This window comes from Crinia signifera, chromosome 8 (assembly GCF_055691185.1).
Source record: "Crinia signifera chromosome 8, ASM5569118v1, whole genome shotgun sequence".
NCBI classification, from domain to species: domain Eukaryota; kingdom Metazoa; phylum Chordata; class Amphibia; order Anura; family Myobatrachidae; genus Crinia; species Crinia signifera.
The window spans coordinates 111,324,088-111,345,672 of record NC_139224.1 but is presented as its reverse complement, the minus strand read 5'-3'; the positions used below and the strand labels follow the sequence as shown (position 1 = coordinate 111,345,672).

The 21,585-nt window shown below is 41.9% G+C and overlaps 1 protein-coding gene across 3 annotated transcripts in view; it reads left to right on the top strand.

Moving 5' to 3' along the window:
• LOC146026374 (dimethylaniline monooxygenase [N-oxide-forming] 2-like) overlaps nucleotides 1–19,941 on the top strand; it is a 149,410-nt gene extending 129,469 nt beyond the window's left edge. For all 3 annotated transcript variants that reach the window (XM_083156995.1, XM_083156994.1, XM_083156996.1), the window contains 4 exons: nucleotides 9,880–10,076; nucleotides 16,030–16,385; nucleotides 16,505–16,577; nucleotides 19,046–19,941. In XM_083156995.1, coding sequence (XP_083013121.1) covers nucleotides 9,880–10,076; nucleotides 16,030–16,385; nucleotides 16,505–16,577; nucleotides 19,046–19,391 — 972 coding nt within the window. In that variant the 3' untranslated portion in view covers nucleotides 19,392–19,941. The remainder of the gene's footprint in view (nucleotides 1–9,879; nucleotides 10,077–16,029; nucleotides 16,386–16,504; nucleotides 16,578–19,045) is intronic.
• The last annotated feature ends 1,644 nt before the right edge of the window (nucleotides 19,942–21,585 follow it).

Here is a 21,585-nt window from a genome sequence, read left to right as displayed (position 1 = left end):
TCTGTCCCTTACACTGCAGGATGTGGTGGCAGCTCTGTTGATCATATTATATGCCAGTGCTATTGTCATAATATAAGGCACTTGCCAAAAGGAGGGGGGTTTTCAGGCAACCAGAAACCTTTGCCTATGCAGCCGTTGGGCTATGCTGACAGTGTAGCTTAGCCTACGCTGAAAACGTAGCATAGTCGGGCGCCATGCTATTACACAAGTACCGAAAAAGACATTAGTTCATCAAGTTCAATCTATATTTGACCTCCTGTGGTGCACAGCTTATATTTATGATTGACCCAGAGGAAGTTAACTACAGTATCTATGTTTAAAACCAGTATTTCTAATGAGCCAAATTGCCTTTCTTCTTCTATCTGGGTTCACTATTATACCGTATAACTAATGGCTATAATCCTGGATACATTTTTCCACTAAAATATGTCCAACCCTCTCTTAAATACTGTTTTAATTGAGTCTGCCATCACAACCTTCTCTGGAAGAGTATTCCATATCTTAACTGCCTTTCCGTAAAGAAACCATTTCTCTGCTGAGTGCATCTTCCTCTCCTCTATACTTATGGAGTGACCGTGTGTCCTGTGTACAGACCTCAGGATGAACAGTTCACCTGATAGTTCTCTGTATTGACCCTTAATGTATATGTATATAATAATCATGTCTTCTCTCAGACACCTCATTTCTATAGTAAACATACCTAACCTGGCTAGCCTTTCCTCATAACCTAGTGACTCCATACCCTTAATCAATTTTGTTGCTCTTCTCTGAACCTTTTCAATTTCCAAGATAACTTTTTTGATGAAGTGGTGCCCCAAACTGTACACCGTCTTTTAGATGAGGCCGTACCAATGATTTATATCATGGCAAGATTATACTGTCTTCTCTAACCTCTATGACCCTTTTTATGCCTGCTAATTACCTTATTCACCTTTGCTGCTCCTTGAAATTAAGCACGGTAGTTAACTCTGCAAATCCTTCTCCATTAACCCCTTCCCGACATTTGACGTACATTTACGTCATGGCCGGGATGTACTTCCCGACGCATGGCATAAATGTACGTCATGGCTTTAAACTGTCACCGCGTCTATAGACGCGGTGACAGTTTGGAGATGTCTGCTGTCCCTGACAGCAGACATGTCCCAGCATGTCCAGGGGGGGCGGCGATGCCTCCCCCCCGTCGGCGATCGCTGTGATTGGCTGTTCAAATGTGAACAGCCAATTACAGCGTTTTCTGTGTACCGGCAAATAACGTTCGCCGGTGACACAGGGATCGGTGGTGATTGGTGCTGTAAAGTACAGCACCAATCACCACGGGGTGTAAGGGTGACACTGGTGTCACCCCACCTCACCCCACCCGCCCCCAAAGGCCGTGATTGGTTCGTCGGACCGACGGACCAATCACAGCCATGGAGGGTGATTTAAACTAACGGTGACTGCACTGCAGACGCCATTCCGGTCTGGAATTGCGTGCAGTGCGGTTACCGTGCCTATCTGCCGTGATATACTGACCTGATCCTTGCAAATACTTACCTGATCACTGCTTGTAGCGTGCTGGATGCTTCCTGGATCTTGTGACTTCTTGTGACTTCCTGTGTTGTGCTGCTGCAGTGTGATAGAGTTATAGATAGAGAGATAGAGAGAGATAGAGAGAGATAGAGAGAGATAGTGACAGAGAGTGCTATATTTTGTGTCTGCTGCCCCCCCCCCCCCCCTGTTGTGCTGATCAGTATATCTGTGCTGATCAGCAACTTTTTGGGGGTGCTGGGTTTTTTTTTAATATATATATACAGCTGTGCTGCGTGTGCAACTGACTGCTGCCCCCCCTTTTGTGCTGATCAGTATAAATTAACTGATCAGCAACTTTTTGGGGGTGCAGAGTTTTTTTTTTATATATATACCTGTCAGTGCTGCTGCTGCAGTGTCATAGAGTGATAGATAGTGAGAGATAGAGAGATAGAGAGAGATAGTGACAGAGAGTGATAGAGAGTGCTATATTTTGTGTCTGCTGCCCCCCCTTTTGTGCTGATCAGTATATCTGTGCTGATCAGCAACTTTTTGGGGGTGCAGAGTTTTTTTTTTATATATATATACCTGTCAGTGCTGCTGCTGCCGTGTCATAGAGTGATAGATAGTGAGAGATAGAGAGAGATAGTGACAGAGAGTGATAGAGAGTGCTATATTTTGTGTCTGCTGCCCCCCCTTTTGTGCTGATCGGTATATCTGTGCTGATCAGCAACTTTTTGGGGGTGCAGGTTTTTTTTTTTTATATATATACCTGTCAGTTGCTGCCAGTTGCACTGTCAGTTGCACCAAAGGTTGTGCACCTGCTGCCCCTCACTGGTAATCAGTGTCGCATCAGTGATCACCAGGAACCTGGGGCTCAAAATTGTCTGGTGGTGGGGTCCATACGAGATCAATTATTGGGGGGGGGTCTCAGCTGCTCTACGGGGGCGTCTTTGAGGGGGTCCCTCATCACTAGAGGAGGAAGAGGAGCTTAAGATGAATCCTTCAAATTCCCCGCTTGCATCACTGGCTGTGTCAGAGTCAGAGGCAAGCATGGCATATGCCTCCTCCGCTGAATACATTCTTCTGGATAACTGGGATGACATTTGGGATGACATTTGGGATGCCATTTTTATTTTTGTGTTTCTGGTAGTGACATGTTTCAACACGTGTATAGTGTAGGGGGGGTACAAACTTTATTTCAACCCGGGGGGGTATGTAGTGTGTAGTGTGTATGTAGTGCAGGAAAAAAAAAAAAGGTCCTGCGCCAAAAATTGAGCACAGATGTTGGTCAGTAACGTCCGTCACTGAACAGCGCTCAAAGGCAACAGGAATTTGATCAAAAAAAAAAAAAAAATAGATCAACCCTGTGCCGAAAAAGCTGATCAGTGATGTACGTCACTGATCAGCGCACAGTGGCCACAGGACACCCACAAAATCACAGTGTGTGTAAAAAAAAAATTAAAAAAAGACCCCACCAAAATTCCACCAGAATCTGAGCTGCAAAATACAAAAATCACTCCTTCCCTTCTGAGTCCTGCCATGCACCCAAATGGTATTTTTTGGTCACATGTGAGGCATTGCCATACTCGGGAGAAATTGGTGCACAGATTTTGGGGTGCTTTTTCTCCTTCATACCTTATGAAAATGAAAAAATTTGAGCCAGAACTGCATTTTTGTGTAAAAAAATGTAATTTTTCATTTGCACAGCCCAGTTGTATCAAAATTGGTGAAACCCCTGGGGGTTTGAAATGTACACTATACCCCTAGATGAATTCCCTGAGGGGTGTAGTTTGCAAAATGGGGTCACTTGTGGGGGGCTTCCACTGTATTGGTGCTTTGGGGGTCTTGCTAATGCGACATAGCACCCACCAAAATTCCACCAGAATCTGAGCTGCAAAATACAAAAATCACTCCTTCCCTTCTGAGTCCTGCCATGCACCCAAATGGTATTTTTTGGTCACATGTGAGGCATTGCCGTACTCGGAAGAAATTGGGGCACAGATTTTGTGGTGCTTTGTCTCCTTCATTCCTTGTGAAAATGAAAAATTTTGAGCCAGAACTGCATTTTTGTGTAAAAAATGTAATTTTTCATTTGCACAGCCCAGTTGTATCAAAATTGGTGAAACCCCTGGGGGTTTGAAATGTACACTATACCCCTAGATGAATTCCCTGAGGGGTGTAGTTTGCAAAATGGGGTCACTTGTGGGGGGCTTCCACTGTATTGGTGCTTTGGGGGTCTTGCTAATGCGACATAGCACCCACCAAAATTCCACCAGAATCTGAGCTGCAAAATACAAAAATCACTCCTTCCCTTCTGAGTCCTGCCATGCACCCAAATGGTATTTTTTGGTCACATGTGAGGCATTGCCGTACTCGGGAGAAATTGGGGCACAGATTTTGGGGTGCTTTGTCTCCTTCATTCCTTGTGAAAATGAAAAATTTTGAGCCAGAACTGCATTTTTGTGTAAAAAATTTAATTTTTCATTTTCACTGCCCAGTTGTACCACAATTGGTGAAACCCCTGGGGGTTTGAAATGTACATTATACCCCTAGATTAATTCCCTGAGGGGTGTAGTTTGCAAAATGGGGTCACTTGTGGGGGGGTTCCTAACTTTTAGCATCTTATGGTGCCTAGAAACCTACATGGTGCCTAAAAAATAATCTCATAAAAAGGAGGCTCCAAAATCAAGTAGGTGCTCCTTCTATTATGAAGACTGTGGTTTGGTCAACGTGCACACTAGGGCCACATATAGGATATTTATGAAAACAAAAGAATTGGGGAAATCAATTTTTAGTCACATTTCTCTAGTAAAATGTACTGTGTTCCTTAGAAAAATGTATTAAAATTGAAAATCTGCAAAAAAAAATGAAATTTTGAAATTTCACCTACACTTTGTTTTAATTCCTGTGAAACACCTAAAGGGTTAACAAACTTCCAAAATGCTGTTTTGAATACTGTGAGGGGTGCAGTTTTTGAAATGGCATCATTTATGGGGGTGTCTCACATACAAGTCCCTCAAAGTCACATCAGAACTGAACTGGTCCCTAAAAAAATCAGTGTTTGAAATTTTCTTGAAAATTTTAGAATTTGCTATTCATATTTTAAGCCTCCTAGTGTCCAAAAAAATTAAAAGGAGGTTGAAATAATGATGGCAACATAAAGTAGACATATGGTCTATGTTAGTTATTAACTATTTTGAGTGGTATGATTATTTGTCTCACAAGCAGAAAATGTAACATTTTGAAAATTGCAAAATTTTCCATTTTTTTACGACATTTTGGTATTTTTCACAAAAAAACACAGACTGTATCGACGAAAATTTACCACTAACTTGAAGTACAATGTGTCACGAGAAAACAATCTCAAAATCACTGGGATAAGTAAAAGCAAAAAAAGTTATCCCCACTTAAGTGATACATGTCAGATTTGAAAAAAAGGGCTCTGTCAGGAAGGCAAAAACAGGCTGCGGCGGGAAGGGGTTAAAGATTCCCGTATTTACCCCATTTAACTTATAAGTTGCATGCATGTTTCTGTTCCCATCATGCATAACCTATCATTTATCAATATTAAACCTCATTTTCCATTTGCTGCCCAGTTTACTCGTTTATTTAAGTTGCTCTGTAGCTAAATTATATATCTGATTTGGTTTCCTTACAGAGTTTAGTGTCATATTCAAAAATGGACACTTAGGTGCTTATTCTGCTTGGTGCGGTCCATTCCGAAATCTTTCGAAAGGGCGCTTTTTAGCTATCTGCACATGCGTAGGCAACGCAATGTGCATGTGCAACGTACTGTCTGCGCACTCGTTCTCACCAATACCGTCTAGAACTCCCTCGGGAAATATGGGCGTAACATGGGCATCATGTGGGCGTACACAAGGGCACGGTTTCCAATTGGGCAAAACTGGGCGTAAATCTGGGCGTACATGTGGGAGTGCACAAACAGTGGTAGGCGTGCATTCGGACCGGACACCGAGTGCAAGCGAACCAACACGCTAGAAATCTGCGGAGTACATAAGCAAGTTTCAGTTCTCAGAGAGCACTGGTTCATGCGCTAGGCATTCGGATCGCCCAATTAGTACGGCCGCACCTTAAACACTCGCAGCTGACCACAATACAACCCACTCCTCCTAATTTAGTGATTAATTATACTCTTTTCACAGGTTCAATTGGAAGCATTGCTGCCTAAATGGCCCATTACAAAATACTAGAATATATGCTGCAAACACGACTGGATTGTTGCTATCTGACCCACATTTACAATGCAAGCAATGGACATAAGACAATAGTTTGTATGCAGTCCGAAGACACTCCCTCTTCTTAGCGAGTCCATCCGAATGGATGTGGAGGACCTGTGGGCATGTGTTCTTAGAATGTCCGCCGTGCGTGGCGTTCGGTCATTTCCAAAAGAAGTCGGAACAGACCGCAATAACCAGAATAAGGCCCATTGAGCTCTAGACTATTAGATCATTAATAAATAAATTAAAAAATAGTAGCCACAGGTATACAATTTAAGACTTTAGCACATTTTCTATTTACCACAACACTGTTCCAGACAATTTTTTGACCCAAGTAAAAATGTTGCTTCCCATATTTTATACTGTAGGTCAACCTAGAGTGAGGCACTGTATCAAAGGCCTTAGCAAAATCTAAGTGGACCACATCTACTTTTTTCCCACTTACTTCCTTGTAAACACTAATTAGGTAAGACTGACATTACAGTGGGAATTATTAGTGGGAATCGGCATGAATTTGTCAGGGATTGGTTGCTCTCCATCACAACTCCATGCTGATTCCCACTAATAATGTTATTGCACAATAAATACTCCTGCGTCCCTTAATATACTCTAAAGTAATGTTCCCACTATTGATGCCAGACATACAGGTCTGTAGTTTCCTAGATCTATTTTACTTCCCTTTGTAAATAATGGCACTACATCTTCTATTCGTCAGTCCCTTGGTACCATGCCTGATGAAATTTAACCTGCGAAGATTAAGAGTAAGGGCCCAGCTATTTCTGCACTCAGGATGTAAGCCATCTGGCATTGGAGATATATTAAACCCTTTGAATGCCAACAACTCTGTGAGAGATGTTTAAAATATTGCTAAAAATGCCAATGTTGCTTACATTTGTTATATAAATTAAAATAAAAATGTGTACAAAAATTATATTTCCTATATAAAGTAAATAGTACAGTTTATTATGATGAATACAAATGTTTGTTTGCCAATTTGTACACCGATTTTGAAAAATTCACTTGGCACTCAAAGGGTTAATTTAATGTTGCATAGTCCCTTATGTTCTTATTCCTCATTCAAACAAGTATTTGGTAATGTGGCGTTGTCTTTACTAGTGTTATAATCCCACCGTTTGTTCCTCTCCAATAAACACTAAAGAAAAGAACGCGTTACATTCCTTTGCTTTTGCCTCATTTATCAAACCGTCTATATCTCTTTTTAGCAATCATAATATTGTCTGTTTATTATCTTTTACCATTGATATATTTAAAAAACATTTTAGGGTTTGTTTTACTTTCTATTGCTATTTGCTTTTCGTATTCCACTTTAGCAGCCCTGATTTCCTTTTTAGATGTTTACTTACATTTCTTGAATAAGCGGAAGGACTCCTCATTCCTATCCAACATATACTATTTAAATTCATGCCTCTTCTTTCCATTTTTACCCTTACCTTCTTATTAGCCACATAAGTTTAAACTTAATACTCTTGCCTTTGTTACCCATGGGAATGAACCTATGTGTGCGTGATTCCTGCATCATTTTAAAGGCTCCCACATTTCTTCAGTATCCTGTGTCTGAAACACTTTATTCCAATCTATGTCCTTTAGTGACTGCTTATGCATAGTGAAATTAGCTTTTTTGAAATGTCCAGTTGATTCCTTATATTGTTGTTTTTGGATGTAAATTTCAAATAAGACCATATTGTGATCACTGTTCTCCAGATGCTCACTTACTTTAGTATTTGATATTACGGGGGAAATTTACTAAAGGAAATTCGTAAAAAATAGGTGTGTTTGTATCCAGAAATACACTTATTTTTGACATTTACTATCCCGAAAATACGGCAATTTGTATTCGTATTGATAGCACATCAATACGACTACGAATTGCCATATTTTCGGGATAGTAAATGTAAAAAATAAGTGTATTTCTGGATACAAATACACCTATTTTTTTTACAAATTTCCTTTAGTAAATTTCCCCCTACATCTACATTATTTGTTATTGCTAGGTTCCGTATAGTCCGGATTCTAGTTGATTCCTCTACATGTAATGGTCTTTTAGTATGTCCAGAACTCTATTGCCCCCTGACTGTACCACATGTCTCATTATGTCTCATTAAGAAACTGTTAATAAATAAATTACTCCAGTCAATGTCCTGGAAATTAAAATCCCCCTTTATTAGAACCTTACCCAATTCAGCAGCCTTTTGCAGTAGGAGTTGAGCTTCTTCATACTCACCAATAGCTGGCAGTTTATAGCATGTCCCTATCAGCAACTTTTTTGGACATCTCCCTCTACTTGATATTTCCACGCATAATGTCTGTATGTTATCGCCAATACCTTCCTACATTTCTTTTTCGTTTCAACCCCAGCTTAACATACTCCTCCCCCCTTTTTAATAGTATCTCTGCTAAGGAGAGTATAGACCTCCAAGTTGACTGCCCATTCATGAGAATCATTCCCCCATGTTTCAGTTATACTGTACCTATATTATCATATTGCTCATTTCATTACTACTAGTTCTAATTCCCCCCATTTTACCTGCTTGTGCAGTGATATGATGTTTTCTCTTATTGGTGTTAACAATGGATTTTCATCATTGGATACAATTCAAACTTCTCCCTTTCCACCCCCCTTACTCTTACTACACCCCTCATTACTGCTCTCAATGTCTATCTAATAAGCAGCAGCCCCCTCCTCATTCAGGTGCAATCCATCTTAACAATATAGATGGCATCTGACCAAGAAATTTGCCCAATGCTCTAAGAATCCAGAATCCTCCTTCCTACACCAATCTCCAAGCCATGCATTGACCTACTTTTCAACCTTCTGTATCCCGGGACTTGTGCATTTCACAGATAATATTTCTGAAAATATTACCTTGTTTGTCCTTGCCTTCAGTTTGTGAACTAGATCCCTGAAATTATTTTTCAACACACCTCACCTTCACTTAACTCAGTCGTTGGTGCCACTTTTAATGCCATTAACTTACTGTTTAGAAATATATGGTTGTTATAGGAAATTTGACTTTTAAAAGAGATGTAATGGGAAGAGGACAGAGGTTGACAGGTAGAGTTTTTTATCTTTAGTATAATATGCTATTGCAAACTGAAGAAGATGAGAAGGTTGTGAGGAGGTATAGAGTTAGGGGCCGGAGAACACAGCCTTGAAGAACCCCAATTGGAAGTAGATGTTAAGTTGGATATTGCTGGGAAACCTGGCAAGGGAGATAATGTCTGGCTGAGGACCCTCACTCCTCCCTGATTGGGGCCCCTTGTCACCCTCAAAGCCAATTAGCAGGGGCATCACTGATGCTATAAACTGTACCGTACCACAGTGATTTGGGTGCTTCTGAACCCCAATGCTTATACCAGATAAGTATTGGTGATTCCTCAGTCCCTAACTATACCCCAAACTTGTAAGTGATGAGGATCAGGCATTGTGTTATAAAATAACGTGGGGTCAAATTCTGTAGTTTATCAAGCTGCCATCATGTCTGCTTTGTGGCAATATTTCAACAATGTGCTATAGGTATACGGTCACTAGGTTGACAGTCAAAAGGTCGACATGCATTAGGTCGACCGATAAAGGTCGACAGGCCTTGGGTCGACACATAAAAAATATCGACATGGCTTAAGGTCGACAGGGTCATTTGGTCAACCCAAGCATTAGGTCAACATTGGGAAGGTCGACAGTCAAAAGGTCGACATGGGTTTTTCACGTTTATTTTGTCCCGAATATTGAAAAAAAAAAAAAAAAACAGATCAAAAACACAGTTAATACAGATCGAAAACCCGGGGTTGTTTACATTATACTGCTTATAGAAATGCAAAAAAAATGCGTTATACTGCCCCAGTGACCTCTCTGTTATAGATTGCCTTCCATTAATAGTTTAACTGTATACTCCAATTGCATGCTACAGTAGCTCTTTTCTCATGATCTTTTATTATTTCTCAGCATTGCTCTGGTATACACAGATCTGACTCAGAGTAGTCGTCACTCATTGTTTGTCCCTGTGCATTACTCTTCTTATAATGGTGTTGTTACGTTGAGCACAACCTTTTGTTTCATTCTGTATTGTCTATATCTATAAGTTCCTATGAACTTGCACTACCATTATTTTTGCAGGTGTACCTTAGCAACAAGAAAGGAGTGTGGGTCGTTCAACGTCTGGGCAAAGGAGGATTGCCGTATGATTTGATATTCCTGCGACGTTTCAGCAATTTGATCAACAACTTATTGCCAGCAGCAGTATCTCGATGGATGACAAGGAGATTCATGAATGAACGATTTAACCATGAATTGTACAACATAGAACCTGAGGGGTAACTTGAAATCTTGAAATCTGACAAATTATTTTTTCCTGCAATTTTAAATAATCTTGAGTAATAATGTCAACAGGATACTATTGCTACAGGATACAGTATATAGCCTTCCATGAATGTAGAAGTGTACAAGAATGAATGAAATAAGGATAATTTATTCCATATATGCTGTTTAAGAAGTTACATAGTTACATAGTTACATAGTAGTAAAGGCAGAATAAAGATGTGCATCCATTCAACCATGGTTAGCGTGTATGATCTATTAGCTTCATCCCTTGTTATACGTAGTGCATTCTGATATATTTAAATATAGATTATGATTATTGTTTGTACCCCTGGGTGTTTTTGTCCAACCGTATTTTTAACGTATTTATTGTGTCTGCCGACACCAACTCTCCAGGAAGAGAGTTCCATAGTTTGGCTGCCCTGACCGTGAAAAACAAATTCCTTCTAAGGGAATGAAATATTCTTTCCTCTAATATAAACGTATGCCCACGTGTCCTAGAGTCCTTCCTTACAGAAAAAAGGGTGCCTGACAGTTCCTTATATTGGCCCATGATATATTTGTACATGTCAAGCATGCCCCCCCCCTTAAACATCTCCTCTCTAGCGTAAACAATCCCAATTTGTTCAATCTGTCTTCATAGCTTGAATTCTCCATTACCTTTCTTAGCTTTGTTGCTCTTCTTTGGATGTTTGCCAGTTCTATGATGTTCTTTTTATAGTGCGGGCCCAGAATTGTACTCCATATTCTAGATGTGCTCTAACCAATGGTTTGTACAGTGGTATAATTACATTTGAGTCCCTAGTCTCCATACTCCTTCTTATACATGTTAGTATGCTGTTGGCCTTATTTATTGCAACACTAGGGGCCTTATTTTGGTTCATTCTTTCTGACAAAATCCTTCTTAGATGGACAAAACCATGTGCACTGCAGGGGGGGCAGATGTAACATGTGCAGAGAGAATTAGATTTGGGTGAGTAATTTTGTTTCTGTGCAGGGAAAATACTGACTGCTTTATTTTTGCACTGCAATATAGATCTCACTTTGAAGTAAAACCCCTCCCAAATCTAATTCTCTCTGCACAAGTAACACCTGCCCCACCTGCAGTGCACATGGTTTTTCCCATCTAAGAAGGATTTTGTCAGAAAGAATGAACCAAAATAAGGCCCTAGGTGATTCATTGCGCCCTATGGGCTCTCTTCACACCGTCGTAAGGGGCTGCGCCCCCTTAATTTGTGAACGTTTGTATTGTGAGAAATATGGTTAGAATTGTATGAAAGATGGCCTGTATTGCAACTTGACTTATAGGTGAAATGTGTTAAATAGAGAGCATATGATTTGGAAGGGGATGTGTATTGTTTTGTTTAATTAAAAAGCGGTTACAGAGTAAGATGTACATTGATAGTGTGGATGGTACAGTGACATTTGTGGGTGTGGGGGGGTGTGCATGTGTGTTGTTTAGGTGTGTGTGTAATAGTATAGTAGGGTGTTTTTGAGTCAGGGGCTCCCCACTGGCGGAGGTCACGACACAGGAAAACAGGAGGCTGGGTAGTGATAGGGGTGTGTGGGCATACCAGGGACTAAAGAGGAGGGTGGGGGACACTGTGCAGCTTCTGCCAGTCGGTGAGGGTCCAGCGTGGCAGCACAGTAGTACAGGACGGTGGCCCTGTGTCAGTGTCTCCTCCTACTGGGTGGGAGTTATGGTGCATGAGAGCAGGACGCTGGGCTATGAGGCATGATAGGGCTATGTGGGCAACACAGCGTCAGTGACTCTCCAGTGGTGAAATTTACGATTCAGGAGAGCAGGAAGCTGGGTAGTGATAGGGGTGTGAGGGCATACAGGGGGAATAAAGAGGAGGGTGGGGGACACTGTGCAGCTTCTGCCAGTGGGTGAGGGTCCAGCGTGGCAGCACAGGAGTACAGGACGGTGGCCCTGAGTCAGTGTCTCCTCCTACTGGGTTGGAGTTAGGGTGCATGAGAGCAGGAGGCTGGGGGGCCCGTGAATCGCGGGAGGGGGGTTGCGGGGGTACGGGGTGGGGTGCTGGCAGAGGAGGGGTGTGTGCGGGCTGGAGGTTAATCATACTTGATACTGCACTGTTAACAACCACTTTGTTCTCTATTCTGCAGCCAGTTTCTTGTCCATCAAAAGCCTTAGCAAATTCCAGGAAGACCATGTCTACAGCATTTCCATTATCTAGGTTGTTGCTGACTTCCTTGTAAAAGCTTAATAAATTTGTTTGGCGCGAGCGATTTTTCACAAACCCATGTTGGTTAATACTGATTAAACTATCGAGCTCTAAATATGTTTGGATGCCATCCCTTAAAAATGCCACAAATATTTAAGCTCACAGGTCTATAATTAGGTAGAAAAAGGGGGTTTGGGTCGATCGCACAAGATAACAATTTGAAAATAATCGGACCCCTAAAATGTTTAATCTAAAGTATGGTTAAAAGACAGGGGTGTGCTACCTAGGGACATGGGCATAGGAACAAGTACTTGAAAAAGAAAGATATGTCCTTTGTTAGGTGCACCTCAGAGAAAAAGTTAAAATATAACCTTTATTGAGTCTTTATTAAAAGGCTGCGAAAATATTATTAAAACAACATGCAACATGAATGGGTGGGGTTCACACAGTTTAAAACTTGTGGTGGCAGACAGAAAAAGCTGTTGTAATAAAGAATTTATTTAAAGTGTGTCCGTGATTCAACCATGTGTAGGCTACCTAGATCTGTGCAATCATCGCAGGTCTGGGCGCTCAGCGAGGATTGCTAACAGATCATACAATGAGGTGCCAAACTGGAGTGGGATTGCTCCCTGTTTTAGGATGACTAGCGGCTCCTGATTGGCCGCTAGGCGGCCAATAGAAATCATTCTGAGGAGAGGCGCTGAGTATGAAACATCTCAGCATCTCTCCTCAGTGCGATGCGGACAGTGCAGGGACCGGCGACAGCATGAAGATTACCTGGATTACGGCGGACCAAGACAAGACATCTTCAGCACAGGAACAGGTGAGTAGGATTTCCTTCCACAGCTCCAACCTGGATTTCTTCGGACCCGGACACCGACATGGACCTGGAGGACGACACGGACCGCCGACATGGACCTGGAGGACGACACAGGACACCGGACACCAGGACAGAGGGCTACCTACGGGATCAAGAAAGGTAAGTATCAGTATGTGTGTAATGTATGTATTAAACTTTTATTTTCATTGTGTCAGTGTGTGTTTATTGTACTATTTTTTTAACTGTGGAACTACAAGACCCAGCGGGCCCTTTAATAAGTGTCCCCCGGCTGTGACATTACCCTGCTGGCTGGTTGTGCCTGGGGCTGGTTCTTAAAATACGGGGGACCCCTACTAATTTTGTCCCCCGTATTTTGGGAACCAGCCCCGGACCTGGAGCCTGGGGCTGGTTGTTAAAAATCGGGGAACCTCTATTTGTCGGGTTCCCTGATTTTTAATTACCGGCCCCGGCTCTTTCAGTCTGGTGCTGGTTACAGCTGTGGGGGGGACCCCACACTGTTTTTTTTATTTATTTATTTTTTTCTATTTTTTTACACTAAAGCCTGCACGGATCTGACTGATCCGTGCAGGCTAAAGGCAAATACGACAGGGAAAGCAAGATTTTCCTGTAGTATTTGCGTGCCTGTTTCACGCCAATTAGCAGCCGTATTATCAGTACGGCTGCTTAGTAAATCAGGAACCACCATTCTTTTGAATGGTGATTTCTGTCGTATTCTATCGATGGTGTAAACATTCGTATTTGTGAATATAAATACGAATGTCCCATCATTAGGAATACGAATTGTTGTATTTTCGGGATTGCAAATCCCGAAAATACAAATGTGTAAAAAATAGGTGTATTTCTGCCTACGAATACACCTATTTTTTACGAATCCATTTTGGTAAATTTCGCCCTATATGACATATATTAAGAGGGTAGTCCAGATAGAGAGCATTTTACCCTCTTTTAATGGGTCATGTTGGGAGTTATGTGCAATATGATACTATATACACCGCTTTCTACTGGGGCCCCCTCCCACCAAGCCTTACTCTGGCCCTAGTACATTAGCTGGGAACACATTGTCCTTATGTGTACTCAGCCTAATAGTACCTCCCCCAGCCCCCTTAAATGTTATTAGCACTGCTTCTGTCTCTTTGTACACAGTGACTGTACTAAATTCCCATACACACGGGATATTTTAGCCATATTTCTTAGTGACCTGAGTAGATCACTTAGAAATGAAGCAAGGATTGCTCGTTGTGTACACTCCATAGCGATGACGATACACTGTCCAGCACGTCACCTTCGTCTGACTTGATTTTGACTGCATGTGTTCAAAATCTAGACATTTTGCCAGAGTTCTCACCAGAGAACACTGGTCAGCACAGATCGCTCAGCGCACATTGCTCATACAAAGGGATGTGTTCTAACTAGATCGCCCAGCACAGGGCTGAAGTCGACCTATGTGTAATGCTGCCCATACATGCCCCGATACGGGTGTGCGTTCCGTGCTTAACAAGCACGGATCACATTGCATTGCCTGTGCATGCGTTGTGCATGCAATGCAATGCAATGTGATGAAAACAAAGTATAAAAAGTATGTGCAAGCACATACTTTTTGTACTGTGCGATGAGCAACGCACAGCCCGCATCGCAGCGTGTATGGGCTGCTTAAGATATGCAAAAGTCACAGTATGTGTCTTGAGTTAAAAGATGCCCTACAGATACAGCCAATGGCTTTTGCCATGCTAAGATAATGAGGACAAACCAAAATCGCTTTCTGGTACACTTCCTGATGCTACCCCTAAATGCCAGCGGCATTACAGTGCTATTGTGGCGTTTTGATCATTTAGAGTAACATCTAACCCCCAGATCTACACATGCACAGCGTGGCTTGTGCACATGCGCAGATATAGAATTACTGCAGCTTTAGGCACATTAATCTCCAATTAGGCCTTTATTGTGTAAATGAAGAGTATGCAAGAGAATGAAACTAAAAAAAGTCAATTTTCAAAAGTTTATTTCAGGGATGTCCTCCTAATAATTGTCATGTTAATGGAGTGCTTTAAAAAATGGACAGCTTTTTCTCTTTAGATGGTGTTAACCAGCAGATTTATGCAGCCAGACTGAGGAGAAGATTTGCTAAGTATCGGAGAGTGATAAAGTGGAAAAAGATAAAGTAACAGCCAATCAGTTCATACTTGCCATGTTACAGGCTGTGTTTCAAAATGACAGGAGCTGATTGGTTAGCACTTTATCTCTCTCCATTTTATCACTCTCCACAACAGAGTACTGGACATCTTTCCCCTTGAGCCAGATTTATAAAAATGACAGGTAGGAGGTTATTGGCTGGTTGTTCACTCTATATTTTATCACGTTTTGAAGTTTGATACATCTGGCCCAATCATTTGCCAACAACTATAAACCAGCCCTATCAGGGTTGGATGACCATCTGGCACTTCTGGCAAATGCCAGAGGGGTCGATTGCCAGGTGGACCAATTTCTCAACCCAAGGCGCACGCTCCATCTCCTGATCAGCGCACAGAGAGAGCCACTGGACTCCTGGCGGGTCCGGCGGCTCTCTCTGTGCGCTGATCAGGTCCAGGACAGAGGGTTGCATCACAGAGGGTTCCTCTCTCTCCTGCAAGCTGGGATAGGTAGTGTGCGTGCGCACACATGCCTGGCGTGCATACACGCGCAACCTCACTTTGCACGTGTGCACAAATGCCAGGGCCGATTCAGCAGCCCAGTCCGTCCCTGAGCCCTATGCATCCCAGTCTCCTGTCTCAAGTGCTGAGTTGTTTGGTCTATCCATATAACTTATTCTGTTACTTGGGACTATGTTTTAGGATCATTAGCCTATTTATTCCTTATTTTGAATAATGAATAAGTAAGTGATTGTTGCAAAAGTACATATTTTTTATATAAACTTTTGAATTTCAGCATTGAATGGAAAGAGCCTTTGATAAGTGAAGAGCTTCCAAGCCGTGTTCTATCGGGCTCAATTATTATAAAGCCAGAAGTGAAATCATTCACTGAGACCTCAGCCCATTTTGCTGATGGTTCTGTCGTGAACAACCTTGATGTTGTCATACTTGCCACAGGATATACCTACAGTTTCCCATTTCTGGATGAATCTGTTGTGAAGATCGATGAAAGCAAAGGCTCTTTTTACAAAAAGATCATTCCTTTGGGCATTGAAAAGCCCACAATAGCATTTATTTCCTTTATTCAGCCAGTTGGACCAATCATGGTCGTTGCTGAACTTCAGTCTCGATGGGCTACAAGACTCTTCAAAGGTAAGAAATTGGGATAATAATGAGTAAACTTAAAAGAAAACTTCAAAATATATATCTAAAACTTGGCTATTTAACTAATGTCTCAGTAAATCTTTTTTATACAATAATATATTTTTTAGGATTACACAAACTCCCAAATGCAGAAAAGATTAAGGAGGAAATGACAAAGGATGAAAGACAAAGAAAGAAATGGTGAGATAAGTGACCCCCTTTATTGGTTTAATATTTAATAAGACAAATAGTACACAAATCAAATCAAATAATATCTTTATTAATGTTTCCATTATAATGCTTCCAAGGACCTTGCTTCTCTTTTTAAGCATGCATTACTTAGGTTACAGTTGCATTTACATTACATTATGTTTAATTGATCTGGCATGCATATGTGTGTGATACATTTTTTCAAAAATCATCATGGGCCTTATTCTAGTACACTCTTTCTGACAAAATCCTTCTTAGATGGACAAAACCATGTAAAATGTGCAGAGTGAATTAGATTTGGATGAGTTATTTTGTTTCTGTGCAGGGTAAATACTGGCTGCTTTACTCACTTTGAAGTAAAACCCCACCCAAATCTAATTCTCTGCACATGTTACATCTGCCCCACCTGCAGTGCACATTGTTTTGTCCATCTAAGAAGGATTTTGTCAGAAAGAGTGAACTAGAATAAGGCCCTATGTGACATTCATATGATAAAGCTCTTGTGGCATGTTTTTGCTGTTGGAGTGAGTTTTTTGCACTTTTTTTTTTGTATGTGGCACTATTGCACTCTATTGTGTAGTGTTACATTCTTTACTGTGTCTTTTCTTTTAGTGATACTTGCTAACATACCCCCCTACCTTTCTGAATTCTAAAGCTGGACCCTGTGTAGATGTCCTAAAAGGAGTGGAGTCTCATGGGAAAGCTCTCTTGGAAATTAGACCATTCACCCTGATGTGTGCTTTTGTAATTACCCTGACCAAGTCACACACCCTTTGTTCTTCAAGCTGGGGAAAGCCAAAAAGTCCAACAGCCTCCTCCTGGCACTGAATGGAAGCCACGCATATGCATGTGGCATCCAGTCAACACTGCTGACCGCTGCTCTGCAGCTATAGCAATGGGGTGTCAAAGTGTCTTCCAGCCTCCTGCCACAAGGTGGAACATCAGGACATTGCCCCCCAAAAACCAGGACTGTCCCATTACGTCACCCTCTTTCCCCAGCCTAGCACATGCTAGGGTATAAGGGTCTATCTAGAGGCACATCAAGAGAAGATGAGGCCTGTGTGCTTTCTCCACTCTCTTTCAGGGTCTCTCTCCTCTTTAGCCTGTACAGAGGCCCTTATTCTAGTTGAATCGGACGGATGCGTATTTCGGACAGGAACCGAGTGTTCTTAGCCCCGCCTATCGTACGAATCGCTCACACTGTCCGAATGTGGTAAAACGCCGACCGAACGGACCGCGAGTGGATTTTTTTTATGTAAACACCTCCTCCATCTGTGGGAACCTCCCCCATCCTCCGATGGTGGCCGACCATCGAATGATGGGCCGAGTGTTCAGTCAGCACCGAGTGCCTTCAGACCTCTCAGACATTTTTCTGTATGAAAGCAGGGATATGGGCTTGCAGCAGACTGTCCGCCCCCACACGTGCATCACGGCCACATTACCATACGTATGCCCAGCATTTTCATGGGAACGCCCATGAAACGCGGGGCGTACGCATATGGTAATGTGCCCAAACAGCCCTTTACGCCCCTCTCCATCCCCTGCTCGGATGTTTCCGTACGATCATCTTCTGCATGGACCTCACGCCATGTTCGTACGTGTGAGGCATTCGCATATGCGCAGATACGCCTCTGCACATGCGCAAACACCAACCATCGGCTGTCCGTCCGCACTCGGAGCCATCCGACTCAATCAGAGTAAGGGTCAGAGTGTAGTGTGCATGTCATGATGACAAAAGGGTAAATATTTTTTTTTATTGCAGGGTGTGTGATGTGGACCCCCCCCCCCGGACACTGGGGGTTTGATTGCACCTATAGATATGCCTGTGGGTATAGGCCAGGGAATCTTCTCTCTCTCCTACACTAGTCCTCCCCCAACCCTAACCCTCACTTAATGCAGCATAACCATATCCCTGCCTTTTTGCAGCCTAACCCTAAGCCTAACCTTACATTCCTGTAGTCTTACCCTAAACCTACCCCTCGTGCATATATTTTAAAAGATACGGTTAAGCCTCCAACTATTTCACAGCATCTCTGATAGGGTGGTCTTAAGACTACATGATAATAGTACCGATTTTGGCTCATAAATTGATAGCTAACTCACCTGAAGGCACATTCTGAGGATGTTGGCTGTGAACAAGTTGAACTATGTTGACATGATAGTGTTGAAATTGTGATTTCAATATTATGATTATCGACAATGTACAGTACCTGTCAAAAATATAACTGGACAATCACTGTATGTCATACCGAATGTCATATTTTGCAATGGAGGTTAAGTTCTGTCACAGAAATTTCGGTGTAGTGGATGAATGTTAGTGCAGACTGTACCATGTCTGTTCAGATTAAAACTTATAATAAGCGAACCGTTATCTATGGAAATTATTGTAAAATTATGACATCTATGCTGAAATTAATTATTTTAATTAATATAAATACTTTTTTTTCTCATCTATCAAGGTTTGCAACAGCTAAAAACAATTTTCGACGTACAGACTACATTACATACCTGGATGATCTTGCTTTGGATATAGGAGTCAAACCAAACATATTCAAGATGTTCTTTACCGACCCACCTTTAGCATTCAAAGTTGTGTTTGGCCCATACAATCCTTACCAACTCCGTCTAACTGGTCCTGGAAAATGGACTGGAGCCCGAGAAGCCATTTTCACACAATGGGATCGTGTTGAAAAGCCTCTAAGAACACGAGTGGGAAAACGGCATTGCACATCACCACTGGCATCAGTTACGTTCTGGTTTTATTGCTTTATGGTGATGCTTGTAGCTGTCTGGCTACAGTGCTGAACTGTAACAAAGCTGTTCTTCTGATATAAAGAAAGGTTAATCACACAGCAACACTGCGTTGCACAACAAATTTGCAGAACTGTATGTAAAACCTTTTTTTTTTAAAAACACACAATTGAGGAAAGTATCTCATCAGTAATCTGTAACTATTCATATAAAATCAATGCTACTGAATGTGCTACAGTATAATTGGATGCAAAATGTATAAATGAGTGGAACGGTTTCAACACATGATGTCATGGGTTTGATTCCCACAATGGCTCTAACTGTGCGGAGTTTGTATATTCTCCCCGTACTTGCGTGGGTTTCCTCCAGGTACTCCGGTTTCCTCCCGCAATCCAAAAATATACTGGTTGGCTAATTGGCTCCCAACAAAATTAACCCTAGAATGACTGTGTGTGCATGTACATGTGGTAGGGAACATAGATTGTAAACTCCACTGGGGCAGGGACTGATGTGAATGTTCAACTATACTCTGTAAAGCGCTGCAGAATATGTATGCGCTATATAAGAAACTGTTAATAAATAAATAAATAATGAATAACACATACATATGTACTCATAGCCTTACACATCCTAAGCACTTCTTCTTTATAGTCTGGATTCAACAAACATCATGTTGGGGCGCATTGACATTATTAGGTATTGTCCCAACAGAAACATGCTGCAGGCAAATGAAAAGTGTCAGAAATGGGACGAAACAGTAAAATCCCTCTTTTACTGCTTTCAAATGTTATGGTCCGTTAATGGTTATTATCTGTTGAGGCAGATGTATTAAGCCTGGTAAAGAGATATAGTGGAGATAATGTGTATTCTAATGCAGTTTTTGGGCCTTATTTAGAGGTGATTACAAAAGCTACATTTTTCTGAAAATGGGCAAAACCATGTGCACTTCAGGAGGGCCAAAGGTAATATGTGTAAATAGAGCTACATTTTGAGGAGTTATTTTGTTTCTGTGCAGAGTACACACTGGCTGCTTTCTTCTTACACTGCAATTTAGATTTCAGTTTGAACATGCCCCACCCAAATCTAACTCTCTCTGTACACGTTACATCTGCCCAACCTGCACATGGTTTTGCCCATTTGAGAAAGAATTTGCAATTAACTCAGCATCAGGCCCTCTATTCTAAAAACCTGCACATGGAGGCCTGCTTTTATCTGTTTTGGAAAGCTGGATTTAATGCAGAAACAAGAACCACAAGGAATTTCTCGGTGGCAGATAGACAATAGAAGTCACATCTTTGCTGTTATTTCACATTGCAACATCAATAAATACAAAAGTTTTCCTGCACATTTTGGGTAGAATGTCTTTGTCATGTGAGGTGAGGCCACAAATGAATGTTATTATATTAAAGTTAAAATATATATATAAAAAAATTTTGGGGGTATTGCATAAGTAAGTTACCGATACTGATGCAGACAACCCAGAAAGGACAAAAAAGTCTTAGATCTGTGAGGGGAAAAGATTCAGCAGTGAAGAGGTGAAACATCTGTGACCTGAGAAATTATTAGAAAAGGGTTTGGCACCATAGTACTTCAGAGTTTAGCCATATAGATTTGTCTTCATTCAGCTTTTCTGCTGGCACCCCAAACAGCCCCTCTTGGCACACCAATTCCAGTGGCGTAACTGGGGTGCCACAGACCCCACCATGGTTTGGGGCAGCCAGCTGGCTGGGTCTGCGGGGCACAGCTGAAAATACCCACGCTGCCATGCAGGGATGAGCAGCTCAGTGAAAGATGAGGCGGGGCTGACAGCTGTGCGCATCATTAGGCTCATGCCACAGGGTAGCACATCATTAGTTAATGCTATACTCAGCAGTAAATAGGCATCGTTTATAGCCATAACCAAAGTCAGCGCTACCTTGTGACGGGCAAGTACAGTTGGAGCCACCCATATACTGCCTCCCTTCCTCCATGGCCCAAGTATTGCAAGGAGCATGTAACCCCTGGCAATGGGCATGTAACCCTTAGCAACAAGCAAGAAACCCCTGGTAACGAGCATGTTACCCCTGGTAATGTGGAAGAAACTCCTGGCAATGAGCATGTAGGACATTTTTTTTTTACAATTAATGTCGGGCGGGGGTTGGGGGGGGTTACCAGAGACTTTTTTGGCTGGGGGGGCGCAAAATTTCAAGTTATACCACTGACCAGGTCACTTGAGAATCTTCAAGCATTGAGCATCTAATTTGCAGAA